Source organism: Artemia franciscana, chromosome 1 (assembly GCF_032884065.1).
Source record: "Artemia franciscana chromosome 1, ASM3288406v1, whole genome shotgun sequence".
Lineage (NCBI taxonomy): Eukaryota > Metazoa > Arthropoda > Branchiopoda > Anostraca > Artemiidae > Artemia > Artemia franciscana.
The window spans coordinates 55,669,095-55,694,098 of record NC_088863.1 but is presented as its reverse complement, the minus strand read 5'-3'; the positions used below and the strand labels follow the sequence as shown (position 1 = coordinate 55,694,098).

General features: G+C 35.8%; 1 protein-coding gene across 2 annotated transcripts in view; it reads left to right on the top strand.

The window, feature by feature from the left end:
• The first annotated feature begins 774 nt into the window (after positions 1-774).
• LOC136031512 (chitobiosyldiphosphodolichol beta-mannosyltransferase-like) overlaps positions 775-25,004 on the top strand; it is a 36,487-nt gene continuing 12,257 nt past the window's right edge. For both annotated transcript variants that reach the window (XM_065711191.1, XM_065711183.1), the window contains exons 1-4: positions 775-1,016; positions 8,005-8,302; positions 10,861-11,209; positions 18,962-19,212. In XM_065711191.1, the coding sequence (XP_065567263.1) occupies positions 8,032-8,302; positions 10,861-11,209; positions 18,962-19,212 (871 nt within the window). In that variant the 5' untranslated portion in view covers positions 775-1,016; positions 8,005-8,031. The remainder of the gene's footprint in view (positions 1,017-8,004; positions 8,303-10,860; positions 11,210-18,961; positions 19,213-25,004) is intronic.

The window sequence follows — 25,004 nt, the reverse complement described above, 5'->3', positions numbered from 1 at the left end:
AAGACGTTGTAGAAACGTAAAGGTTTTAATTCGATTCCCTAAGCTGCTCCGAAAATTATTAACGTTACATACTTTGAAAACTCCATTTCTAATAACGTCTATTGGTTTTAATGGTCGTACGTGTTGTTCTTGCAGCATACCCTAGGGAGGTTATGGGAAGTCTTAACTTAGCAAACAATATCCAAAAGTATGGTATAGTAATTGAATTTGCGATGCTTATTGACTACTAAAGTCACTGTGTAAGCCTTGCACTGGGAGTACTAAAGCATGGTTCTATCTCTTGTTCCCGTAATACTAAGCTAACGTCAAACCCATTGTGCCACAACAGGACTAATGATGCCCAAGTTTTCTCAGCCAATCGTAAAATCAAAATTAAACGTTCCTGTCTTTTCTACGTGTCATTTATGCTAAAAAGTTTCACTTTCAGTTTCCTACGTCCATTATATTTCTAATCGTCTAAATATTCACTATTACAAAAGCATTTACTTTTCAATTTTTTCCATCCATGTATACCAGTGTTTATGTTTCTTTTTTGGTCAGTCGATTGCTCGATATAATGTTCATTGACAAACGAAAGGCCAAAGACTGTAAAATGAAAGACCAATACAAAAGACGGATCAGCCAAAAGTAGCGAGTGTAAATATTTTGTCTCGAAATGTCATCAATATTTGAAGGTTTGAAGGCTAAAGAATAAATGTTAGCGTGTGCTTACGCAAGACTTGTTTCAAAGGAATCAAAATTTTTAAAACTGAACTAGTTGGTGTTGGTTAATGCTCAAATAATACTATCAATACAGTTTTAACAATCTTGAAAGCCATTTGGTAGCCTTAGAGCAAAGGATCTCTGTTCCTAATCACGCTTATTTATTCTGTTCTGCTGATTGACAACTCTGGAAATTTTGGCTAAGAAGTCTTGAAAAGCAGGATAAGCGAATTGTGTTCACGTACTCTTTGCAGTTTGAATCTCCTTGGTCTGTTATAAGCTGCTAATACTCTACTGGTCAGAGTTTTCCATAGGTAAGATACTTTATAGGATACACAAATTGGCTTTTTGCCTTCTTTGGGATGTTATTAAGCCAAGTAAAAGAAGCTATCAGGAATGAATCCACAACCCAGGTTAGGCCATGACCTAGGCAGTTTGACTTGCCTACTTCAAGCTTTAGTAACAGAATGAGTTCAATGTCAACGAGATTCCAGAACTGATATAGGAACGAGGTGAATATACTGTTCATTCACTTCCTTTTATGTGGGCTATGCTTTCTCCAAACAGAAAATCAATTAACTTGCTAATGTCCACCCTCTCTCTTATGGTTCCATGTACAGGCTACAGGAAACTTGAAAACTAAAAAAAAACAATAGGATAAGATACCTAGTATTTTGACAACTATTCACCATTTCAACAGTTAAGTCATAGTAACCTAGCTTAAAAAGCAGTAAATGTCTGGAATAACAGCTGAATATACCAGAAGCTGTTCAGAAGAACACATGATATAACAAAAAAGGATTTACTTTTTTATTTGTAAACCTTATGTTTATTTTTTTTGGTCTGATTTACATTTTTGACAATTTGTTCTGTTAATCCCTCCACCCCCCTTCCCAAGTTCTTGTGCAACCCTAGGCTATGTAAAAATAAAATGAAATAAAGGTAAAATTCTAGGCTAGTTTAGTGACTTCTTGCTATCTTGGATAGGGGTTAGGTTTGGAAAATGAAACTTTCAGGGATGGGTCTACAGGCTAAAATGTGTTCCAGGAAGGTATTTTCAACCTTTAAAAATATATGTGTTATAAAAGTGAAATCTTGCAAAACAGATCTTCTGCTTGAATGAGGTACAACAAAATTGTTTTCAGCTTCACAACTTTGCTCAATCCCAATTTATAATGTTTTAAAGATATACAAATACATTTCCTAAATTTTGAGAAAAACATTGATATGGCTCAGAATTCTACTCAAATAACATGAATTGCACTTTCAGAACTAAAGGTAGAGAAAAAGTAACTGGTAACTGACAACTAAGGTAAAATGTTTTTTTGTCAAATGTAGAAGGAGTAGAGGTGGGTACTTTAAAATACCTGGGATATTCTTTAGCCTGTAGACCCATCCCCAAAAGTTTAATTTTCCTAACCTAACCCCTTTTTGAGATAGCAAGAAGTCACTAAACTAGAATTTTACAAAAAAAATCTTACTCAATTTGTTCCTATAGTCTTATATTTTAATCATATTTTGTGAGATTTTATTGGGATTGAGCATCAAAGAAACAGGTCCTAAATAAATGAAGCACTTTAGTAAGTGGCAATACACAAGTACCCTTACTTTATAATATATAACAAGAATAAATAAATCATACTTTGCTGTATTTTCTCATTTTATGTCTTGGAATTTTGTAGTTTTCATAAATTGCATTATTTTTTACATAGCCCAGGGTGATGTGAGGCCATTAAGGAAGAGGAGAGCTGGTTATGAATTTTCAAATATACAAACTTAATTAATTTTCTGCTGTCATAATGTATTTTCAAAAATCCTGAAAGAATTTCAGTCATTACCTTTTGATATATTCAAAAATACTGTATATTACTTGAAGCTGTTGCTTACAAAATAAAGAAAAAGTTGAAATTAGAAGTTTAGTTAAAATCATGAGAGTAGTAATTCAAAATTAGCTCTAAAGTTACTAGATAAAGCCCTGTTTTCATGCCACCCCATATCCAATGCAGAGTTGAAAAAAGATTGTTCAGTTTATTGTTTTGAGTACCCTTGTTCAGGTTTTTCAGAGCCTGTGTTCAGCCATGTTATTCTGGTCATGATTCCTGTTACATATTGGATTTGTTCAAAACAAGTGGTTTTGATGAAAATAAAGAGCATCATTAAGACCTAAAACAAATAGAATGTATATCCAATATGGGGCATGGTCCCCCTCCTTACTACTACTACTAATAATAATTATAACTCACTGCAGCACCAAGCCACCTGAGGCCAACACAGCTATGGACGCTCCTCCTCCAACCTAATCTATTTAAAGCCTCCCTCTTTACACCCTCCTAGGAAGTTCCCATTTTCTTTAAATCTTTATTTATGACATCCTCCCAACCCAGACAAGGACAACCTGCTTTCTTTGTAGCCCCAGACGGTTGGCCAAAAAGGACAATCTTTGGTAATCTGTCATCCTTCATCTGTAGAATGTGGCCTAGCCATCTCAACCTTTCTTCCATTATAGCCCCAGAAAGCAGGATTGAACCACACTTTTCATACAACCTACTGTTTGAAATACAGTCAGTCAGCTGGGTACCCAGAACAATCCGTAGGCAATTTCTCTGGAAAACATCTAGTAAATTTTCATCTGCTTTTTGGAGTACCCAACCCCTTGCTTTTTATGCTGAAGTTTTGTCAGCATCTAATGCATGGTTTAGTACATATAATTTTGTAGAGAGTACAAAAGAATTCACAGGAAGATGGAGGACATCCAAATCTAAGATAATTTTACCAACAGTAGTGTCAGTTTTTTTAATCTTGTTAGAGCAAAAGACTATGAAATTCCTCATTTGGATACCATAATAACTCCATTGGAGTATATCAGCATGACTTTTCACTGACACAAATTCCAATGATAGGGACACTACAAATGGAATTGTGTCATTTGGCCTTATCAATTAAATCATAAATATGTGATAACCAGACAGGATCTAAATTTTGCTGTCACTATTATCTAATTGAATGATGTCTTTTCAAAGAAAATTTCAGGTTTCAGTCATAGAACTCATGTTCAGGATCCTAGTTTTGTGTATTGAGTTGTGTTTGTGCAGTCTCTTTTCAATTTTGAACTGTGGAATATTGTAATGTCTGGCAAGCATTAAAAAACATGATGAGCTATTAACAAAGATAGTGGTGTCATAATTCTATGTGTACTCCAACATACTACTACTACTACTAATAACTCACTGCAGCACCAAGCCACCTGAGGCCGACACAGCTACGCACGCTCCTCCAACCTAATCTATTTAAAGCCTCCCTCTTTACACCCTCCCAGGAAGTTCTCATTTCCTTTAAATCTTTATTTATGACATCCTCCCAACCCAGACAAGGACAACCTGCTTTCCGTGTAGCCCCAGATGGTTGGCCAAAAAGGACAATCTTTGGTAATCTGTCATCCTTCATCTGTAGAACGTGGCCTAGCCATCTCAACCTTTCTTTCATTATAGCCCCAGAAAGCAGGATTGAACCACACTTTTTGTACAACCTATTGTTTGAAATATGGTCAGTCAGCCGGGTACCCAGAACAATCTGTAGGCAATTTCTCTGGAAAACATCTAGTAAATTTTCATCTGCTTTTCGGAGTGCCCATGCTTCAGAGCCATATTTGACCATTGTCATCACTGTAGCTTCCAATATTCTAATCTTGGTTTGTAGACTTATCTTTATATTTTTCCAAACTTTTTTTTTTACTGTGAAAAAACACCCTGAGCCTTTGCCGTTCTACTTTTAACATCTTCACTGCTCCCACCATCTTTACTAATAATACTACCAAGGTAACTGAAGCTCCCAACCTGATTAATCTTTTTGTTACCTAATGTCACCTGTTCATCTTCACTTATTCCTAGCCTTAGTGACTTAGTCTTTTTAACATTAATTTTCAAGCCTATTTTAGCACCCTGAACTTGTAAAACGTCTAAAAATTCATTCATTTTGCTCACACTTACATCTAATATGCTCAGCATGATCTAAGTCCAGGAGCATTACTCCTCCCCATTTGATTCCATGGTCTCCAATTGCCTTTCCTGTGCTCCTTAAGACAAAATCCATCAAAATGATCTGTATAAAGGGGGATAGAACACAACCCTGCTTAACTCCTGATTTAATACAAATCCAGTTGCTAACCTCATTTCCTACCTTAACTGCAGCAGTATTATTCTCGTACATAGTGCAAATCACTTTAATGTATTTTTCAGGTATACCATATAATGATAAGACCTTTGTTAACGCTGTTCTATCAACAGAATCAAAAGCTTGCTCATAATCGATAAAACTGAGGACCAAAGGTGGTTGACAACAAAGGGACTTCTCAATTATTAACCTAAGAGTGAAAACATGGTCAACACATCCTCTACCTATTCTAAAACCGCATTGTTCTTCCCTTAAAACTTTGTCTACAGCATGTCTCAGTCTAAAAAGTATCATATTACTCAGTAATTTGCTACCTACAGAGACCAGACTAATGCCTTGATAATTACGACACTCACTCTTGTCACCTTTCTTATACAGTGGTTTAATTAAGGTTTTCCTAAAATCATTGGGTGCTTCCCCTTTTTCAAAAATCATGTTCATAATCTTCAGTAGCTTATTCCTAACCTCAGAGCCACCATATTTAAGAAACTCATTATTCATACTATCAGCACCTGGGGCCTTATTATTTTTCAATCCTTTTAGTACTGTTGCTAATTCTTCAACTACTATCTTTAGGACTGATCCCCATTAACAGTTTGGCTGCCTTCCAAGGAGTGCTATTTTCTAGATTAGATTAAGCTTATATAAATTAATTTGATCATTCCATGAAAATTTTCAATCAATTAGAAGCTCTTGAAGCAAATAGTGTCTTGTAACCTAATATATAACAATTCTTTTCAGTATTGGGTATGGATTGCTGAATTTGTTCACTAAACACAATCTTATTAGTTTTAGCTGACAAGATCAATTAGTAAAGTGTGTCAGCAAGTGTCTACTTGCTGACAAGTCAGTCTTGTAGATCAACTCTACCCATGTGCTGGTTGTCGAGCCTGCAGGGATTTGGCTGCTGTACTGCATCTTTCCCATCTGTCCCTTCACTCTTTATTTAACCAATTTTCATGGATCTAGGTTGAGATAGTTGGATGCGACAGAGACAATGTTGTTATCCTACTATTTTACAACCAATATATTGTTGGCTACATCAAACCAATAATCATATGCTTCTTGTTTCTCCTTCTTAAAATCATTGTTGGAAGGGGAAAGGACAACTTGCCAATTGGTTTCTCTAACTGTACCCATCACTTGAAATCCAGCTCATATAAGACCACACAAAACTGATGACTTGTAAAGGAATTGTCAAAATGCATGATGTGGTTGTTGCCATCTTCAACAATCTCCAGAAGTCATTTCATGACTGGACACCCTAAGCCTTCTTTAGCAGCCCTAGGTGGAGCACTAGGTTCATTCCTTGAGTAGAGATGAAACTGAAGGCAATACCCATCTGAAGTTTATAGAGCCTATAGTTTAAATCAGAATCAAATAGGCTTCCCTTAGATAACTTGCTTTGGGCCATGTTTCCTGTAACAATTCACAGTCATTTTGTCAATGGATAGATGCTGATAAAATTCCAAACTGCTTAAAGTTTGTGTGGATTGTGCCAAAGAGGGGTTTCACCCTGAAATCCTATTGATCTCCAAAGTTTTGAACTGTATCATTGTCCACAAACTAGATGTTCTCTTTTATCCTCATGAATCAATTTCTGGATATTGCCTGCTTGACCAGGTCACTTCCAAGATCTTCATCAACTTAACGATAAGCTCTTTGGGAATACAATACGTTATAGCCTAAAAAAATAGTGCTCCCATGAATGTATGGATTTCATTAGCTGATGTAGTGAAGTTGGAGTTTCCCTTATACATTGCAATTCTAAGTGTTTCACTAGAGAGGGTAAAAACAATTTTTGTCTAGAACTAAAGCCAAAACCTTTACTGGTGTTTTTTCTTCTATTGCTTCTTGGGTTTTCCCATGCGCCTAAACCACTCCCTCCCCAAAGTTCTAGAATAGGTTCCTTTTTGCTTCCTCTATTTAGGGTTCACAGCTTTGAAATGTCTTTATGTGGCCCACCTCTTTAAGTTGATGCACCCTCATCTTCTGTGGGGATGATGTTGTTGATGCCTTCAAATTGTTCTTCTTCAAGAAGTTCTGGTCTGAAACCTACTTCAACAGTTCACTGGATGTCAGTTATATTAGGATCCGCCATGTTGTCATCATTTTCTTCATCTTCATCACATGCTTCATTGGGATCAGGAGGTAGGACCACAACCTGAATTTCTTCATTGTCTGTCTTGTCAATTCTTGTCTTCATTGTCTGAAATCTGGAAGACCATGAAAAATGTGTAGAAACATTTGATAAAGAACCCACAATTTTACTTTTACAGTGTTATTTTACTTATACTCAGTCAAAAAAGGGAAAAAAACTGGTTAATGATAAGAGAAACAGTGTCATATAAATATGACACCAAGTCTAACAGCCATAAAACTTTGAACTTGCTTGGCAGGTCTGGTATTATCCAGGAATATGGTGAAATATAAAGTTGTCCAACTGCTGTCTGGGGGAACACTAAATATTTTTTACCAAATTTTGAAAACTACTGTTGAACAATTGTGCTAATTATAAACTTAATGACCTCACTGATTTCAAAATGAATGATCAATTGACCTAGAAAAATTAGCCCAGGTATCTTGATCACCAGTGAAGGCATTATCACTCAAAGCAAATTATTCTCATTGTAAATTTGGCCATAAAAGATTTCAAATCAGTTGTCCTATAAAAAGTAGAATGGGCTGTTATGGGTTAAAATAAACTTTTTTTTTACTTTCCTGTTTTGTTGTTTTTTTGCCAAAAAAATAATTGCAAAACAATTAAACAAAAACACAAAAAAAACTTGCTAAAAGTTTTTGTACTTTGATACTGAAGTATCAAAGTACAAAAACTTGTATTTTGTTCTAGCTCATCAATTTGTCTTTGATTTCCACTTCTTTTTTTCTGTTTGTAGTAACACCTCTGCGAGAGAGAACTCCCTAATATTTAGAATGTTTTTTTTTTTTCACTTTTGTTTTATGTTGCTCTTCACTTTCATTTGAAAAATTTTTATTTTGGCTAAATGGAGCTTCTAAAAAGTGGTCTTAAGTAGTCATGTTGCCTTGTCAAAAAGTAATTGGAGTGATGTGTCAATAGGCCTATAGGAAAATGTTGTTTAGTTGTTTGTTTTTGTTTTTTTTCATTTGTAGTTGCCCCTTGTCTGTCACATCAAAACAATGGAAAATGGTAGAAAGAGGAGACCTAGTAGTTTGAAACTTACTAGCAGTCGAGTTCCAGAGAATGAGCATTCCAAGGGTCGAGTCTGCGTCTTGGTTCTAGGTGATTTCGGTAGAAGCCCTAGAATGCAGTATCACACCCTATCTTTGGCTAGAGAAGGATATTCAGTTGATGTTATTGGCTATGGGGGAAGTATGCCAACAAATGAGATTCTAATGAATGACAATGTAGCAACGCACTATATAAAACCACCTCCTGCCTTTGAAAAAGGTTTGTCTGTTTGTTGTCTTTTTTTTGTAATTGTTCTGTTAGAGTGATTCAAGACACAACAAATTAGATAACCGATATTTTACTAGCCAAGGGACTATTAAATACACAGCACCAATCAGGAGCACTGTTAAGGGGGGGAGTTGTGGTGGGGCTCCCCCCCTCCAAGTGCCAAGGTCTTGGTTCACAGTGCTGACATCTTGGTGTTTAGCTTATGGTTTTAGTCTAGTTTATCTTATGTGTTCGTTCTTGTTAGTAGGCTGGACGATTTTGTCACCACAATCTTTATATCCCCCCTCCAAAGTCAAAGCAAAAGCTGCATTCCTGATGTCAGTACCTCTAATTCAGCATATGAGCCTTTGCACAAGAGAAACTTGATGTAGCTGGCATGTGAAGGAGGTGAATTTTATGATGTAATTCCTTATTCTATATGACATATTTATGTATATTAATCATGTCTTGGATGGTTTATTGGTTTGCATGTAAAATTTTGTGGTTGCCATCTTGGCTATATCTAGATATATTGTTGTTTTTTGGTGTTTTATACAACGTTTTTTTTTTTTTGGGGGGGGGGTATATTACTCGAGAATTTTTTGAGGGGGAGACAAAAAAACGCATAAAAAAATTGTTTATATCCATTTTGTTACGTTTCTACAAGTCAGACTAACATTTCGGAGGGGGGGACTCAAACCCCCCCCCCCCCCTACCCCTGGATACAGCATTGGTTTTCATATTCTATCTTAATTCTATGTTGTCAGTTCCTGTTTATTGGACTTTGGAAGACAGGGAAATTGTAAATTTGTCTTTGGATTGAGCATAAGAAGCTCTGTTGAAATGTTGTGTTTTAGTTTTTTACAAATGAACAACCTCAATATTGTTTGTTAGCACGCTTGAAGCTATTGATTATAAATTTCATATAATGCTTGTTTCAGAAAAAAATGTATAAATAAAAAAAAGGAAGTGTTTTGCAGTTTTATGTGCGAAAATCAACAGCATTATTGAATTTTAGTGTTTTTTGTTTTTCATAATGCGTTTTCAAAGTTATTATGCTGAATTCTTGGTGTTTCAGACAGCAACACTAAAAATTGTAGTTACCGGGAAAATCTACTGCATTTTTGAGTTTGTGTTAATTTCATTAGAAAACTCAAGCCTTATTTCAAATACCAGTTACAGAAAAACATCTAAAACCTTTATGACACAAACAAGACTGAGCAAAAATAATTCTGTCGAAACTGTTGGCATGAAAAAAACTGTTTGTATCTACTAATTCACTGTAAAAATCTCAATTAGGATCGTTTTTTCCTCTTTATTCATATTTTATTTATAACCAGCCCACTACTGTTTTTAAGTCGCCCAACTACTTGGTCTTGCTTCTTTTTTAAAACTTCAAGCATATAGCGTCAAGTGTTTTTTTGTTTGTTCTTTGTATTTCAGACTATATTTCCTAGCCGTTACCCTACATAAAAAAGGGACAATTATAATAAAGTGAAGAAGGGTAAAGAATTTGAGAAGATTTAAAGAATGAGAAATAGCATCTTAGCTCTCCTATAAAATTAAGTCTTTTCTATCAACTATGAAAAGTAATATGTTAGTAGTTTGGTGACATACAAACATGAATAATCTCTTTTTTATTCTTAACAGAAATTTATTTTGCTGTCAGTTCCATGTTCTTCTGCTGTGTATATTTCAGAAACTAAAATGTCAATTTGATGCCCTGTGTACCAGAAATGGCTGTCAAGGGTCTTTGTCCTTTATCTTATCATCTAGTTTCATTTCTACGCCAGATATGTTCTCACGCTTACAAAATACTATGGCAAAGACAATATACAACAATACCCAAATAAGCTATATTTGATCTTTTATGTAATTGGTTTCTTTGTTTTTGTTGTTGTTTTTTTTCGCCCAACTCCTTGGCCTCACTTCTTTGTAAAACCTGTGATTTATCTTCCTTTTTTTCTTTTTTGAGTCTTCTGAAATCATTACAAAAAAAAAAATTATGTCGGTAATCTATATCCTGCATCAACAGTGGAGATGAATGGTAATAAATTTGAGATCAAAATAATTCTGACAGGTAACATGTTGAGTTTTTTTTATGAGCTTCAGTTCTTTTTCTTTAATTTCTTTTCAATTCTTGTTGCAGATTAAAAAAAAGAATAAATAAACAAAACAGTGAATAAAGAACGGAATATAGGAAGGATTGTTTTTGCACTTTTTTTCCCTTTTTTGGGATAACAGAAGGAAGGTATTAGTTGTTTGACGACATTCAAAAATGAATTACGCTGTTCTTATTCTCAATAGACAGTCCTGTCGCTTTCACTACCATTTCTACCTGAGATGCCTTCTTGTGTTTTCAAATTGTATAATAAACTTAGCTTTTTAATTCTGAACTCTTGAGTTAATTTTTTTTTTTTTGATGTAGTTAATCCCTATTGTTAATTTTTTTTCACGCTTCAGTTTTTTTCCTGTTTTGCATAAAAGAATTGAGGTATTAATAGTCTGATGACCTAAAAACAACGAACCATTTGGTGCTCATCTTTAACACATATTTCTTTTGCTTTCAGTTCCATTTCTGCCTCGAATATGTTCCTATGCTTTCAAAGTGCTATGGCAAACGGTGACACTCTTCTTTGCTTTGATGTTTATTAGTCGGCCATCAGCAGTTCTTGTACAGAATCCGCCTTCAGTGCCAATGCTCCCTGTGACTTGGCTTGCATGTAAAGTAAAGCGATGTGATCTAATTGTGGATTGGCACAACTATGGTCATTCAATTTTGGCTCTAAATTTAGGGACAAATAATTTTTTGGTGAGAATGTCAAAGGTCATAGAAGAGAATTTTGGCAGAAGAGCATTTGCAAATTTATGTGTCACAGAAGCTATGAAATCAGACTTACAAAAAAACTGGAAAATTAGGTAGTTTTTCTCAATTCTTCTGTTTATTAGGGTCCCTATCACATTCAAACACACCACTGCCGAAGAAAATTTGTATTTAAAAATAAAAATGTAGTAATTCAATAAAAGCAACTTGAAAATTGAAAATTTGAAAGTCAGTTTTAGAGGTACTGAGAAGTATTAATTAATTATCTTACGTTTACTGCTTTATACAAACCTTCAGTTCAAAAAATTGAGTCTTCGCATTTAATAGCCTTTTGGATTTGAATTTTATTTTGTTTCAGATTAATTTTATTTTGTTGAAGAAAAGACATATCTAAAATAAGTTTTTTTTTCACGGTCTTTCTGTTTCTCAGATTGTTCATTCTTTGATTGGAAAAAATTCGTAGCACTTTTGCTGCAAAATTCAATACGGTATAATGTTTGTTTGGCATTTTGTTCTTTCTATTTGTTGCTCACTTTCAGACGGCCATTGTTTTTATTAGGTTCCTTCTCAATTTCTACTGTATGTACAATGATTAACAATAAAGCGTTTTTTGTTTTTTATTTTCCCTAAACGTCATTTATCCTAAATTTAATTTTGATAAGCACCCATAGTAACTTGTTGTAGCCGTTGTTACCTATACATTACGAGTATTGAACTAGTGTTATTCAGACTGATTGTAACGTATTAGCATTAAACATTCAGAAGTAAGCTACATACATTATATTTGTATATAATATTTAAATATAAAATATTACCTACATTGTAAAATATAAAATACCTACGTTTCCCTGAAATTAATACTGTAACTCAATACAACACTAAGCCGCCTCAGGCTAATACAGCTATGCCCGCTCCTCCCGCTCCGTTCCAGTCTATTCAAAACCTCCCTCTTTTTGCCGATAAGGACGATCTTCGGTAAAATTTCACCATTCATCCACAGAACGTATCCTAGCCATATCTATTTTTCTCTGATTGTAGCCCTAAAAAGCGGCATGGAGCGACCTTTTTCATACAGCTTACCATTTCAGACTTACCATTATAGACTGCTGCAATTTTGTACTTACAACCACATATTTTTCCTAAACAGGTTTGCAGATCTATCTTTCTATATTCCAAACCTTTTTCAACTGCGAAACGAAACCCAGTGTAATCACTGTAGTTTCTAGTATTCTAATCTTTGTGTAGGGAAAGAAGATGGTAATGGTTATAGACTGCTGCAATTTTGTACTTACAGCCACATATTTTTCCTACACAGGTTTGCAGATCTATCTTTCTATATTCCAAACCTTTTTCAATTGCGAAACGAAACCCTGGGCCTTCTTCTTTTAATATATTCACTGCAGGCATAATCTTTACTAACAATTTTGCCTAGGTAAGTGAAGCTATCTACTACGAAAGTAAAACAGTTCAAAATAGGGATGATACCTTTTTATTGACAGTGAACAGATATAAAATTATTTAACTGGATATTTCGAACACATATACAGTGTTCATTATCAGCAGTAACGAAATTTTACTGCTGATGATGAACACTGTATATGTGTTCCAAATATCCAGTTAAATAATTCTATATCTATTCACTGTCAATAAAAAGGTATCATCCCTATTTTGAACTGTTTTACTTTCGTCATGGAAAGGCAGTGTGGTCTTCGAAGTTATCCAATCTATCTACTTGATCGGTTTTCTCGCTATTGGACTCTTCACCTTCTCTTGTTCTCTGTATAAGCAACTTAGTTTTTTTGACAGTAATTTCTCAACCTTTTCTTGTGTCCTGAAATCTCAAAACCTCCAAAAAATAATTTATTTCGCTAAAATTTTCATGTGGGAGGCTCAAATCATCGGCGTAATTTTAGTTTAGGAGAGTATTACTTTCCCACTTAATTCTACGCTCTTCCATAGATTATGTCAAGTTACTGGGACAAAGTCTATCAAGATGATTCATATAAGTAGGGATATTATAACGTTATTGTAAACATTATTCCCGTAATGTTATTTTAGTATATAGCACTAATCGCATTTATATAGCGTGCCATATAAGAAAAGTATATTTGCTAAACTGCTTCTATCAGCTGAATCAAACGCTTGCTTATAATCTATAAAACTAAAGGATAAAGGAGTCCTATTACTCACGTACTTCTCAGTTAAAAATCTAAGTTTGAAATTTTGGTCACAGCACCATATCCTCTTCATAAAACTACACTCTTTTTCTCTTAAAACTTTTATCTACGGCATTTCTAAAAGTCTAAAAAGTATCATCATACTAAATAATTTGCTTCCTACAGAAACCAAGGTAATACCTCTGTTATTACCACACTCACTCTTTATTACCTTCCAAAGGGGTTCAATTTGAGTTTTCTCCGAATAGATCGCTACTTCCTTCTATTGTTGGTACATTCTTAGCAGTTTATCTCTAACTTCGCAGCCGCCATATTTAAACAAAAACTAACCATTTGACTATGTAACTCATTAACCACATAACTATCACCGCTTGTGGTGTTGTTATTTTCTAGTCTTTTTCTGCTGGGTCAATTCTTCCTCACAAAATAAACCTTGCTTCACTTCCTATGCGTCACAACGTGTCAACTTTTTCATTCTTTTCTATATCATTTGGTATTAGCACATTCTCAAAATATTCTGCCCATTTTTCATTAATTCTCTCCTTGTAACTAGTTATGGCCCCGTTTCTAACTTTAACTGGGACAAGTTCGGACTGACTGTTCCCTCTCAATTTTTTAGCATACTAATGCAATATTTCCTACATATTCCACATCTTCAGCAATACTATCCGTGGCCTCCACAACCCAACACGTTAATTTGTGTTTTAAGGTTTGTTTTGTCTACTTTCCTTACATCCCTCTTATTTTCATGCGATCTATCACTCAAACACTTTTGTGTCCCTCGTCTTCTCTAATAATTTTGAAGTATTGTTAGAAATATTCTTAGCTGTGTTTCTAACTTTCCTCCCTAAGACACAATCTGCGTCAAGTATTTTCCTTTACTTGACTTGACCATTTGTGACCAAATACTCTATAGGTTAAAACTAGGTTGGTATACCTACAAAATTGCAACAGTCTATAACCATTTGTCTATAACCTTCTTTTCATATACCAAATTTACCTAGGTTAAGATGCCCTGTATCCCTGTTTTACGAACTTAGGGATGAAAATCCTCTAAGAAGATACCTTATTTCGATCAGGGATTTTGTCTATTTGTTTCTGTAGGTGTTAATAAGTTCGTCTAAGTGATTACTATCACCATCAGTCTGCTCTACAGGAGCATATACTACTATGACTAGTACCTTGATTTTTTTTTTCTCCTCTTTTTTGTCGTAAAATGAGCAATTAAGTTCAATTATCATTACCTTTCCAATCTAAGCAAGAATTTTCAGCTTCCTTATTAATCATGAGTCTTGCTTCTTGTCTATATCCTTCGTACCTGAGGAAATAAATTCTATATCACCTAATTCCAGTTGTCTATTGGATTATGTGTCTATATCACCTAATTCCTACTTTTGGGATATGAGTTTCTGAAACTCCTAACAAATTCAGATCAAAACTTCTGAATTCGTCAGTCAGGCTGTCTTTACGATGATTTTTTTTAACGCTGTGACATTCAATGTTACAATTGATGTATTATTTAATTCATTGAAATTAATATGGCCAGGAAAAGGAATGGATCCCAAACCAATGCAGAACTTGGACTAATATTCCTTCATCAAATGGTTGACAAGTTAAAAAGGCATCGTGGCGCAATGAATTTCTTACTCCAGTTGGCAACAGCGACCAATCAGTCATCCTCTCTGTGTTGTCTTTGAATAGTCGTCTGCGGCCAAATCTTCATCCTCAAACTTGTATTGACTATCAAGCAATGTAGAAGAAACTTGCCTCAGTATAATGGTCAGAACTATTCATATCATTTCTGATATTAATATATAATGGGTAATTGTTAAGGAAGCCCTCCTATCAACTGAGAAAAAGCACTCCCATGTCTGCCGAAAATACTTCCGTTTCTCACTAAGGATGCAAAGAGAATACTCAACAGGAAAGCCAGAGTTTGGAAAAAATACAACTAGGAGAAAATACCAGAAAATTGGCAGAGGTACGCGAAGGCGCGGAACCTCGCCTCCAATGTAGTTCTGAAACTGAAGTTTCAGCGTGAGGAAAAGCTTGCCACAGATATCAATGCAAGCCCCAAATCCATCTGGAGACATGTTTCTGCTAAAAATCCTTACTGTTACACCATTTTTGACCTCAAACATAATGGCGTTACCCACTTATCGTCAGTAGATAAGACTAATTTATTGAATGCCCAGTTGGTCTCTGCCTTCACCATCCGACCTTATCCAACTATCCTTGCAGCACCATCAAATTTTATGTCTGATCCAATTCCGAAATGGTAAATTATTGGAGAAATAGTCTTAACTAGCTTTAATGAACTTGATTTTAACAAATCCAAAGGATCAGATTGGATGCACCCAATGTTTCTCAAGGAGTGCTAAGATGTTATCAGTTCTCCCCTGTGTAGACTCTTCCAGCTGTCCGAACTAAATGGAGAACTGCCGTTGAATTGGAAAACATCCTATATCACACCAACTCACAAAAAAGGTCCCAAAGATCGTGCAGAAAATTATCGTCCCATCACCATCAATTCTGCGGTTGTAAAGGTGCCCGAGAGATTTGTCAATAGAGCTGCAATTCAGCATTTTGAAATCAACAACATTCACCTCCACTCAACACGGCCTCAGATATTTAAGATCTGTTGATACTAATCTAGTACAGACATACGAGTATGTTGCAACATTGTTGGATAAAGATTTCCCTGTTTATATGGTGCTCCTGTACCTCTCAAAGGCATTTGACAGGGTTCGCTATTAATTACTCATCCCCCCAAAAAAAAGCAGCAGCTGTTGATGATGCTATTATGCAGTGGATACATTGTTTCCTTTCAGAGATAACACAAGTTGTAAGAGCTCATGAATCTCAAGGTGTCCATCATTTCTCCTCGTCTTCAACTGTTTTAACCGGTGTTCACCAGGGGACTATTCTTGGGCCGAGTCTCTTCAACTTTTGCCCCAATCTTCTCTCGAACCTCCTCACTATTTATGCTGACTATTCAAAATTTATCGGTAAAGCAGCTACACCGTCTGACCTTCAATCTATTCAAAAGGACCTTGGAATTCTTGGGACTAGGGCTGATACATGGGTCCTCTCTTTCAATGCTGACAAATGCCATGTAATCCGCTTCGGCAATCATAATAACCTCAACAGTACCATCTCCATGGTAACCCCCGTTTTGCAGTCTCTGAAGAAAAAGATTTTGGAGTCATTGTTAATCGTCAACTTAATTTCAGTACTCATACAAAATCTGTATCGTTGTCTGCCCTCCAATCTCTTGGAACGATCAAAAGAACTACCTCAACTAGACGCCCAAGTTTGTTTATGAAGCTCTACAAGGTAGTTCGGTAGTTCGCCCGCACTTAGAGGTCGAAATGTCCATGGAGTCATCCTGTTTTGAGAAGGATAAAGAAGTACCAGAAAGAGTAAAATGAAGAGCAACCAAAACGGTCGCAGGCCTCAAATAAATGCCGTACGGAAAGCGTTTACGTCACTTGAAGCATCCTACCCTCACATACTGGAGGAAACTTGGTGACATGATTATGGCCCACTAAATTATTTCCGAAAATATTCTCCCTGGTCTCCTTGCCCCCCTCCCAGAACGTTCTTTGACAACAGGGCATGCCAAGAAAATCTTCAAGAAATGCTTTTCAATCCGAGAAAGAAGCCATTTCGTCAGCCAGCGCGTAAAAAACTTGTGGAATCAACTTTCTGAAGATGCAATAGCTGCTGATTCGATGGGTGCATTCAAGTGAAATTTTGACAAAGAATGGCTGCAGCAAGAGTTCCTGTACAACTGGGAAGCTGTTGAGTCCTCAACCCAAATGTAGCGAGCAACTGCATCAAAAAACTTACAAAAGTCATAACGGAGCATTACAAGGATGGAAAATTCTTAGATTTGCTCCAAGTTGCGATTTAAGGTAAGGTAATATATCTCAAATCCACACAAAGTCCATGGGACCTCCAGTAGAAATGGAGGCTTTGAGCAATCGTGGGCCAAACTTGGTCAGGACATGGTTTTCCACACTTGGCGATGCTCTTTTATCAACAAGATTTGAAACCGTGCACATGCAATTTTAAGCCTATTATCTCCAACTCATTATATATCCATCCTACAAATACAATGCTACTTTAGGGAGGCAGTCGGTAATCGATAACTTAGTTAAAAGGGTGTTTTTGAGCTCAAAAAAGGCCCACTAAGACAAAATGAAACCAGAATAAAATATCCATCAGTCAGATTCCAGTGCAAATGTTGTGTCATTTGCCAGACTATTATTTCCTTAAGGGGTACCGCTCCTCAAGGCTGTCTGTAGTGTCCTTTGTATACAAGATTCTGGTTAGGCAAATTTTCTGGACGTTCAACCTTTGGCTATTACGAGGGCACAAGAGTAGGATTTCCCTCTTAGCGATAGGGATGGAGGAAGAAGCTTATAACGGAACAGAGGCCCCAAATCATCTTATAACACTGGAACAGCTCCAAATTTTTATACCCACCCTATGAAATCTACTTACAATTGATATTTGGAGATGAGAGTTTCGAAAAATGTTGGTAATGGCAAGGAATCCCCTCGGAAGAAATTTAATAAGTGGTTTACAGCTGACTAAAAACTATTTTGACTCTGTTTTTAATGACAGGTGACCTCTTCTTAAGTAGATTATGACAATGATGATCGTGTATGTAGTTCTAACATAAATGAAGAAAAACTAAGATTCATGTATATTATTTATAGTGAACTTGCAAATATTTTGTTAGTGTCACTTCGTTTTTTTTTGTTTTTATATATATATATATATATATATATATATATATATATATATATATATATATATATATATATATATATATATATATATATATATATATATGCATATATTTCACTCTACTATTAATTTTTTTCATGTTGTTGGTAATAACTAAATGCTATTATTCTAGGTCAGAAGATTGTTCGAGGAAAAACTAAAATTTCATAATCCGTCGCTATTTTTTTAGTTCAAAATGCAGTATGATGAACTGGCCAAAAAAATTTCGCAGAAACCACGCATTTGCTAATTTCAAAAAAAAATTTGGAAGTGTGTCGAATGTGCCAGCCAAATAATAGTCCAATCTCTGGGTAAACGCAGATTGAAGCCAATGAATATCAAACTTCAGAGTTGACCAATCAGAGCAAAGATTATTCTAAAGTTAGACTATTGTAGGGCTTGTTCATAATTTGAAAAGAGAAGGAAGTCATTACTGGTTAGTGTAAATCGTGTATTAAACAATAGATGCGTAATTGTTTCAAGACTATAAAAACCGTGCGAAGAGTAACAGCTAATCACTTGATTAGAATAAAACGTGTTGAATAGAACTCGACAAAAATCAAAATAACTGATAAGAAAATATATGAATAAACTTTCATAAAGAATCAAAAAGTATGCATCTATATAAACATGCTACTTCTACATTAAGTTTCTTTTTTTATAATGGCCATACCTGCATACAAGGACATACCTGCCCTCTAGAATTATAAGGGCACAAGGCTGTTCCTTTTTCTTAATCTGGACTCCCCACCACACGAAAAATTCCAGGGAATATTAATTTGAAGAAGGGTTCTTGAACAGTCGGTGTTTTCATCCTACTGCAATTCAATTGTGAATCTAAATAAACTCCATCTTTCTTTTCTTTTTTTGCAGTGCCACTGTTTTATATGACCGCCCGGCATCTATTTTTCGGCCTGCACCGTTGCCAGATCGCCATGCTCTGTTTATGCGGTTGAGAGAACATTATCCAGTATTAGCTTCAACAGGGCCAGATACCAATTTGATAACAGAACGATTTGCTGATGGGCGTGTTCATTTGAGGCAAGATCGACCAGGGCTTATAGTCTCAAGTACGTCATGGACCAAGGATGAAAACTTTGACCTACTTTTGGATGCTCTCGAATGTAAAGTATTTTTTTTCCTTCTTCGTTATTCACATTATTGATCTCTATTTGGCAGTATAGGATCCAAGGTTTCATCCTAGGAGCCCCAAGGTTTGCTGGCAGGCTTGTCATCTGTCCCTGTGAAAAAGAAAAAACTTTAGCAGAAACTTCGATAATTTTGGACGCCCTACGTGTCAAAAGTGGCTCTGGTGGATTTATTTCCTTTATTTACATCGTAAAACAGTATATACCACCCGCATTATTACATTATATGTATAATCGTAGGTTAATTCCATTTTATAATCATAGGTTAATACCATTTGTGAAGAGGATTAAAAATTCTGCAATCCTAAAAAGAAACTCGCTAGATAATGGAAACTTATTATTATTTTTCATTTGGAAAGGTTTAAGAGGCTTTTGTGTCAATATATGTTACGTTTTTAAACTTGAAAGAGAAATCTATCATATTTATGTTACGAAACTTACTAAAAGGTTACAAAGCGTCTACTTGATAAGATATGTATGTAGATACAAACAATGGACAGTAAAACAATATGTGACGATAAATAAAGAGTGGCCTAAATTGACTAAAGAATATTTTAGAAGTTTAAGAGTACAGAAAGGGGAGAGGGTGTGATGGAGAATTTTCACTCTTAGACTAATAATTGAGAGGTGTCTGAATAATCAAACATCTTTAATCCTCATTTATGTAGATTTTTAACAGACATTTGATTCTGCCAATTGAAGAGTTTATGTGACGGTCTTGTCCTTGTATGTTCCAGATAAGTACATTTAAGTGATAAGTACTATGTACGGGAACAATAGTGCTGTGCTTAAGGTAGGGAGTTTGGCCATTAGTCGGGTAGGTGCTGGTCGAAGAAGCTGGTCCCTTCAAAGGGAAATGTGGTGTAAAACAGGAGTGCATATTGTCCCCTTTCAGACTGGATTCTAGAAAGAGCACTCTCGAATCATGATGGTGTTGTCGCACCTTTGGGTATTAACGTGTATGACCTGGACTACGCGGATGACAACACCGCTCTTTCCGCTTATCCACCAATTTACTAGCCAATGCTAAACGTTATAGCATATTTCTTTTATACACGGTTATTAAGATCTACAGGGCCGAAAACTAAAGACATAGATCTATATACAGTCGGTTAATCAGCTTGCGCCTTATGGACGAGAATTACAAAAAGTCAATAGCTTCAATTATCTTGGCTCACTAACAGACTCTCTCGTGGAGGCCGTGAACTAAATGTGCGTAATACAACCAACAAAGCCCAAGCAATCGTTTCACAGCTGTGCTTCCATTTGTGGAACTGTCAAGAGAACAGAATGAAAACAAAAATGTATGTCTGTAAAGCCGCTGTTAGATCTATGCATTTGAGATTTGGTGACTGAAGGTGATTTATCTCCATGGTATGGAAGTCTTTGACTACCGTTGTCTGCGTGAAATCCTAAGGACTCGATACTCCGACAGAATCTCAAATATTGATATCCACCACCCTTGCTATAACATCAGTCCAATTGCTCATGATTTTCAAACAGAGAAAGCTTTGCTGGGTTGGCCATGTCCTGAAAAGACCAAATGAATGCGTCATCAAGCCAGTGCTTCTAGATGCTTCCAGCTAGAAGCGCTATGTAGCTAGAAAAAGCACTATCTTAAGCTAGAACAACAATCTTTGCCAGATTTTTGCAGGCGACTTGGCGGTCAACTGAAAAATTGGTGCGCAACTATCAAAAACGACTTTGAGCCCATTGGAGGAATTTCATAGTTAGGCGAAGATTGGAAGAACTGCTGCTTATGGTTCTCTGAAGAGCTGGCGCAAGATCACGACAAGTGGGAATCAACCATGAGTAGTCTTCTGGATACTGAATGATGCGTCCGTGTCTGGTCCCATAGCAAGTACAAGTAAGTTAGTAGCTGGCTTGGTCTTGAATCAGGAGTTAAGCAGGGCTGTGTCCTGTCGACGCATAAATGGATTATTTTGACGGATTTTATCCTAAGGGATACGGCAAAGGCTATGGGAGAGCATTGAATCAAGTGGGAAGGTGAAACTCTCCTAGCCTCAGGTGATGCAAGCGATTTGAGTGTCTTAGATAAAGATATTGGCAAAATGAACCAATTTTGGAGTTGTTAAGAGTTCCAAGTACAAGAATAGATTTGAAAATTATTGTTAAGAAGACTAAGTTGCTTAGACTCAGAACAAATGAAGGTTAAGAGGTGATTTTGGGCAAGAAAAAGATCAATCAAGTTAACAGTTTCACTAACCTAGGTGTTATTACTAGCAAAGATGGGGGATGCAGTAAAGTTATAAGAAGTAGAATAGTCACGTCCCAGAGTGTTTTTTCATGGTCGAAAAAAAATTGAAAGAAAGTTTAGGTCTGCAAACCAAGATTAGAATATTAGTCCCAGCGGAAATAACAGTGTTCATGTATGTTCTGAAACGTGGGCGCTTGCGAAAGACAGAGGAACATCTGTCAAGTGTTTTCCTGAGGAATTGTCCATTGATACCCTCATGGACTTGTTTGACTGATATTGTGTCAGACGACACTGTACGAAAAATGTAGTACTATCCCACTTTTGAGGGGGATAATAAAAGAAAGGTTTAGAAGGCTATGACACGTGTTACGGATGACAGATCGCCATAAATTTTTCCTTTTGTCCACCATCTTGGACCAAACGAAAAGTAGGGTATTCCCCGAATGATCTGGGGAGAGTTCATTAGGAATGATTTAAAGAAAATAGGAACTTTGCTGGAGGATGTAAATAGTGAAGCTTTGAATAGTCTGTAGTCGAGGAGGAGTGCGTGTAGCTGTGCTGGCCTCTTGGTACTGCAGTTAGTTTTTATAGCTACTACTACTACTGCTAATAACTCACTGCAGCACCAAGCCGCCTGAGGCCAACACAGCTACGCACGCTCCTCCTCCAATCTAATCTATTTAAGGCCTCCCTCTTTACACCCTCCCAGGAAGTTCCCATTTCCTTTAAATTTTTATTTATGACATCCTCCCAACCCGGACGAGGACGACCTGCTTTCCATGTAGCCCCAGACGGTTGGCCAAAACGGAAAATATTCGGTAATCTGTCATCCTTCATCCGCAGAATGTGGCCTAGCCATCTCAACCTTTCTTTCATTATAGCCCTAGAAAGAGGGATTGAACCACATTTTTCGTATAACCTACTGTTTGAAATACGGTCAGTCAGCCGGGTACCCAGAACAATCTGTAGGCAATTTCTCTGTAAAACATCTAGTAAATTTTCATCTGCTTTTTAGAGCGCCCATGCTTAAGAGCCATATTTAACCATTGTCATGACTGTAGCTTCCAATACTCTAATCTTGGTTTGCAAAAAAGGTAAAAAAGAAAATGTTAGAGGGGGAGAAATACTTCATTTTTTTATTTGCATAAATGTTTTAGATAGTTGTGATTTTCTACACAAATCTCTTAAGCAGAAAATAAGTCGTCGAAATTCCAACCCATACTCAAGTACGCATTTTACAACAGCATATTGAAGCATTTTTCAGCTTTTTTGCCAAAAAAAAAACAAGAAAATAAACTAATAAGTTTATCAAAATACAAAGCTTTAAGTAGTGTTAGGACATTTTTTAAAACGAGAGAGCTCGGATGGGGGAGAGGCTGGTTACACTCGTGAACATGTGCATTCGTCTTTCTACATTTATTCGTGGGCCATTAGTGCTCTATTATTTGATACCCCTGAAGTTACAAATCCTAAAAGACCAACAGAGAAAAGGCCTTTTAAGATACAGAAAGATTTGCACAATAATTGAATCTTTTCTTTTTAAGTCTTACTATTCAGGAAATATTCACATTTTTTTTTACTTTGCCACGTAATCCCCCATGTATATAAGGAGGCTCTTTAGTGCTTCATTTCTTCATTTTTAAGAACAAGTTAATAGACTAAACGACGGGTTTCCTGAAAAAAGTTCTTATATATTTAGAGAAAGTAGTGAGGCCAGGTGAATGAAACTTTAAAATAGTTTCAGGTTTCCTGGCTTCACCTGGCTCTATTACTTTCTTTAAAATGTTAAAGAAAATTTGTTAAAAAAGTAATTACTCATCCTCATCCGAATTTTAAGGACTCTTAATATCCATTCAATAAGTTGAGGGACGTTTGGGATTTAATATTGTACTGAAAGGGTATTTCAGCCGCTTGACTGTTCCTCGGGTTTAGACTATGACTAGGTTGAAGACCATTTGTAAAAAGGATATGTGAGTTTATTTCTGATGGAATCCCAATTTCATATTATATTAAGTAGAATAATGATCCTTGAATTAAATATAAAGCCAATATCAGGGACTGATTACTCAATCATTAACAACCACAAAAGAAAATATACAGAGTACTTGGTAATAGAAGCTAAGGTAAACGACGAAGTGTAAAAAAAATAAGCTAATAGTCAGTTAACTGCTTTGATGCTAAGACCAAAAGAAAAGAGTTGAGTAATTTGTCAGGTCGCTTGCTGAAGTCAAATTCTCATCGTTGTCCTTAAGTTTTTTTTTCTTTATAGACTTGTGTAACCCCGAAGGAAATTGAAGAGTCAATTGATTTCATTCCATTGTAGAAAAAAGGTCATATTCCACTTAGAAATGATTTAAAAGACCAAACAAAATTGTAGGTAATGTAATATTTAACAAAAAAAAAAACGAACAAGTCATAGTTTCTTAAGATGTGAGAACCATTTCCTTCAGGGGTAAAAACCATTTCCACTAGGTCGGATATAATCCTGTCACGTGTTTATGATAAAGTGCGTAACTTGTTTGTGTTTGTCACCAATCGTTACAAAACCTCTGATAACGATAATTGCAGAGAGAGACACACCCCGAGCTTCCCCAGGGCCCACGTGTAAACTTTGAATTTATTGCTAGGAACAGACATTTTTTCTCTTACTTCCAAGAACAAGAGTGGAGATGCAGTGGCGTCAACAAAAAAGAAAATAAAATCAATCTAGCTTTTGGTGTTTATTCACATCTGTCTCAAGCTACTGATTGTGCAATGTAAAAGAAGCTAGGTTTTTTTTTTTGTAATAAATGCTTGGCAAAAAATTTTTGGAATATCCCAGTACTGATAAGGACACAAACACTTCTAGTATTCTTTTTTATCATCCACATAGAAATATTCTGAAACTATAGTTTTTTTTAACTCTAGAACGACCTCCGATCAAAGTGAGCATAGACACTGGTGTTTTTTTCAAAAATAGGATTTTGCTCAGTACCGAAGGACGTACTAGAACTAGAAAAAAAATTTGTTTGTTTCAGATCTTCATTGTAGTTTCTTTAAGGACTTTTATAAAGATTTAGTTGTTCCTTGTCTACGAAGTTTTTGTATAATTTGACGTAGGAATCAGTAATATCTTGAGCATGATGGAAATATAAGCAACTAGGAGCTACGTTTAAACGCGCCCAGAATATTGTTAAGTGAACCTCTTCGTTTTCAGCAAGATAATTTGCACTGTGTTCCATCAACTCCACTATCTTTCAATTTGAACGTGTGGAGCATGGGTACTGTCTGAATAATTTTACCTGAAAATGATACTCTTTTTACCTTTTGGGTACGTATTCATTTGACATCCATTTGCGTCCGTGAAACAGTTTTTTTAGCCTTCTTTTCAATGAGCATCTTCAAAATATACAAATATTTTTTTTTTTTCTTTCTTACCTTCTCTTGTTTAAACTTTATTTCCTGTCGCTGCATTTAGAAGAAGAAGAGAACAGCTTTGACTGCTGCTGTATATTCTTCTGGAACTGACTATTTAATGGTGCTGCACCACCAAAGTCATCTATTGATTCCT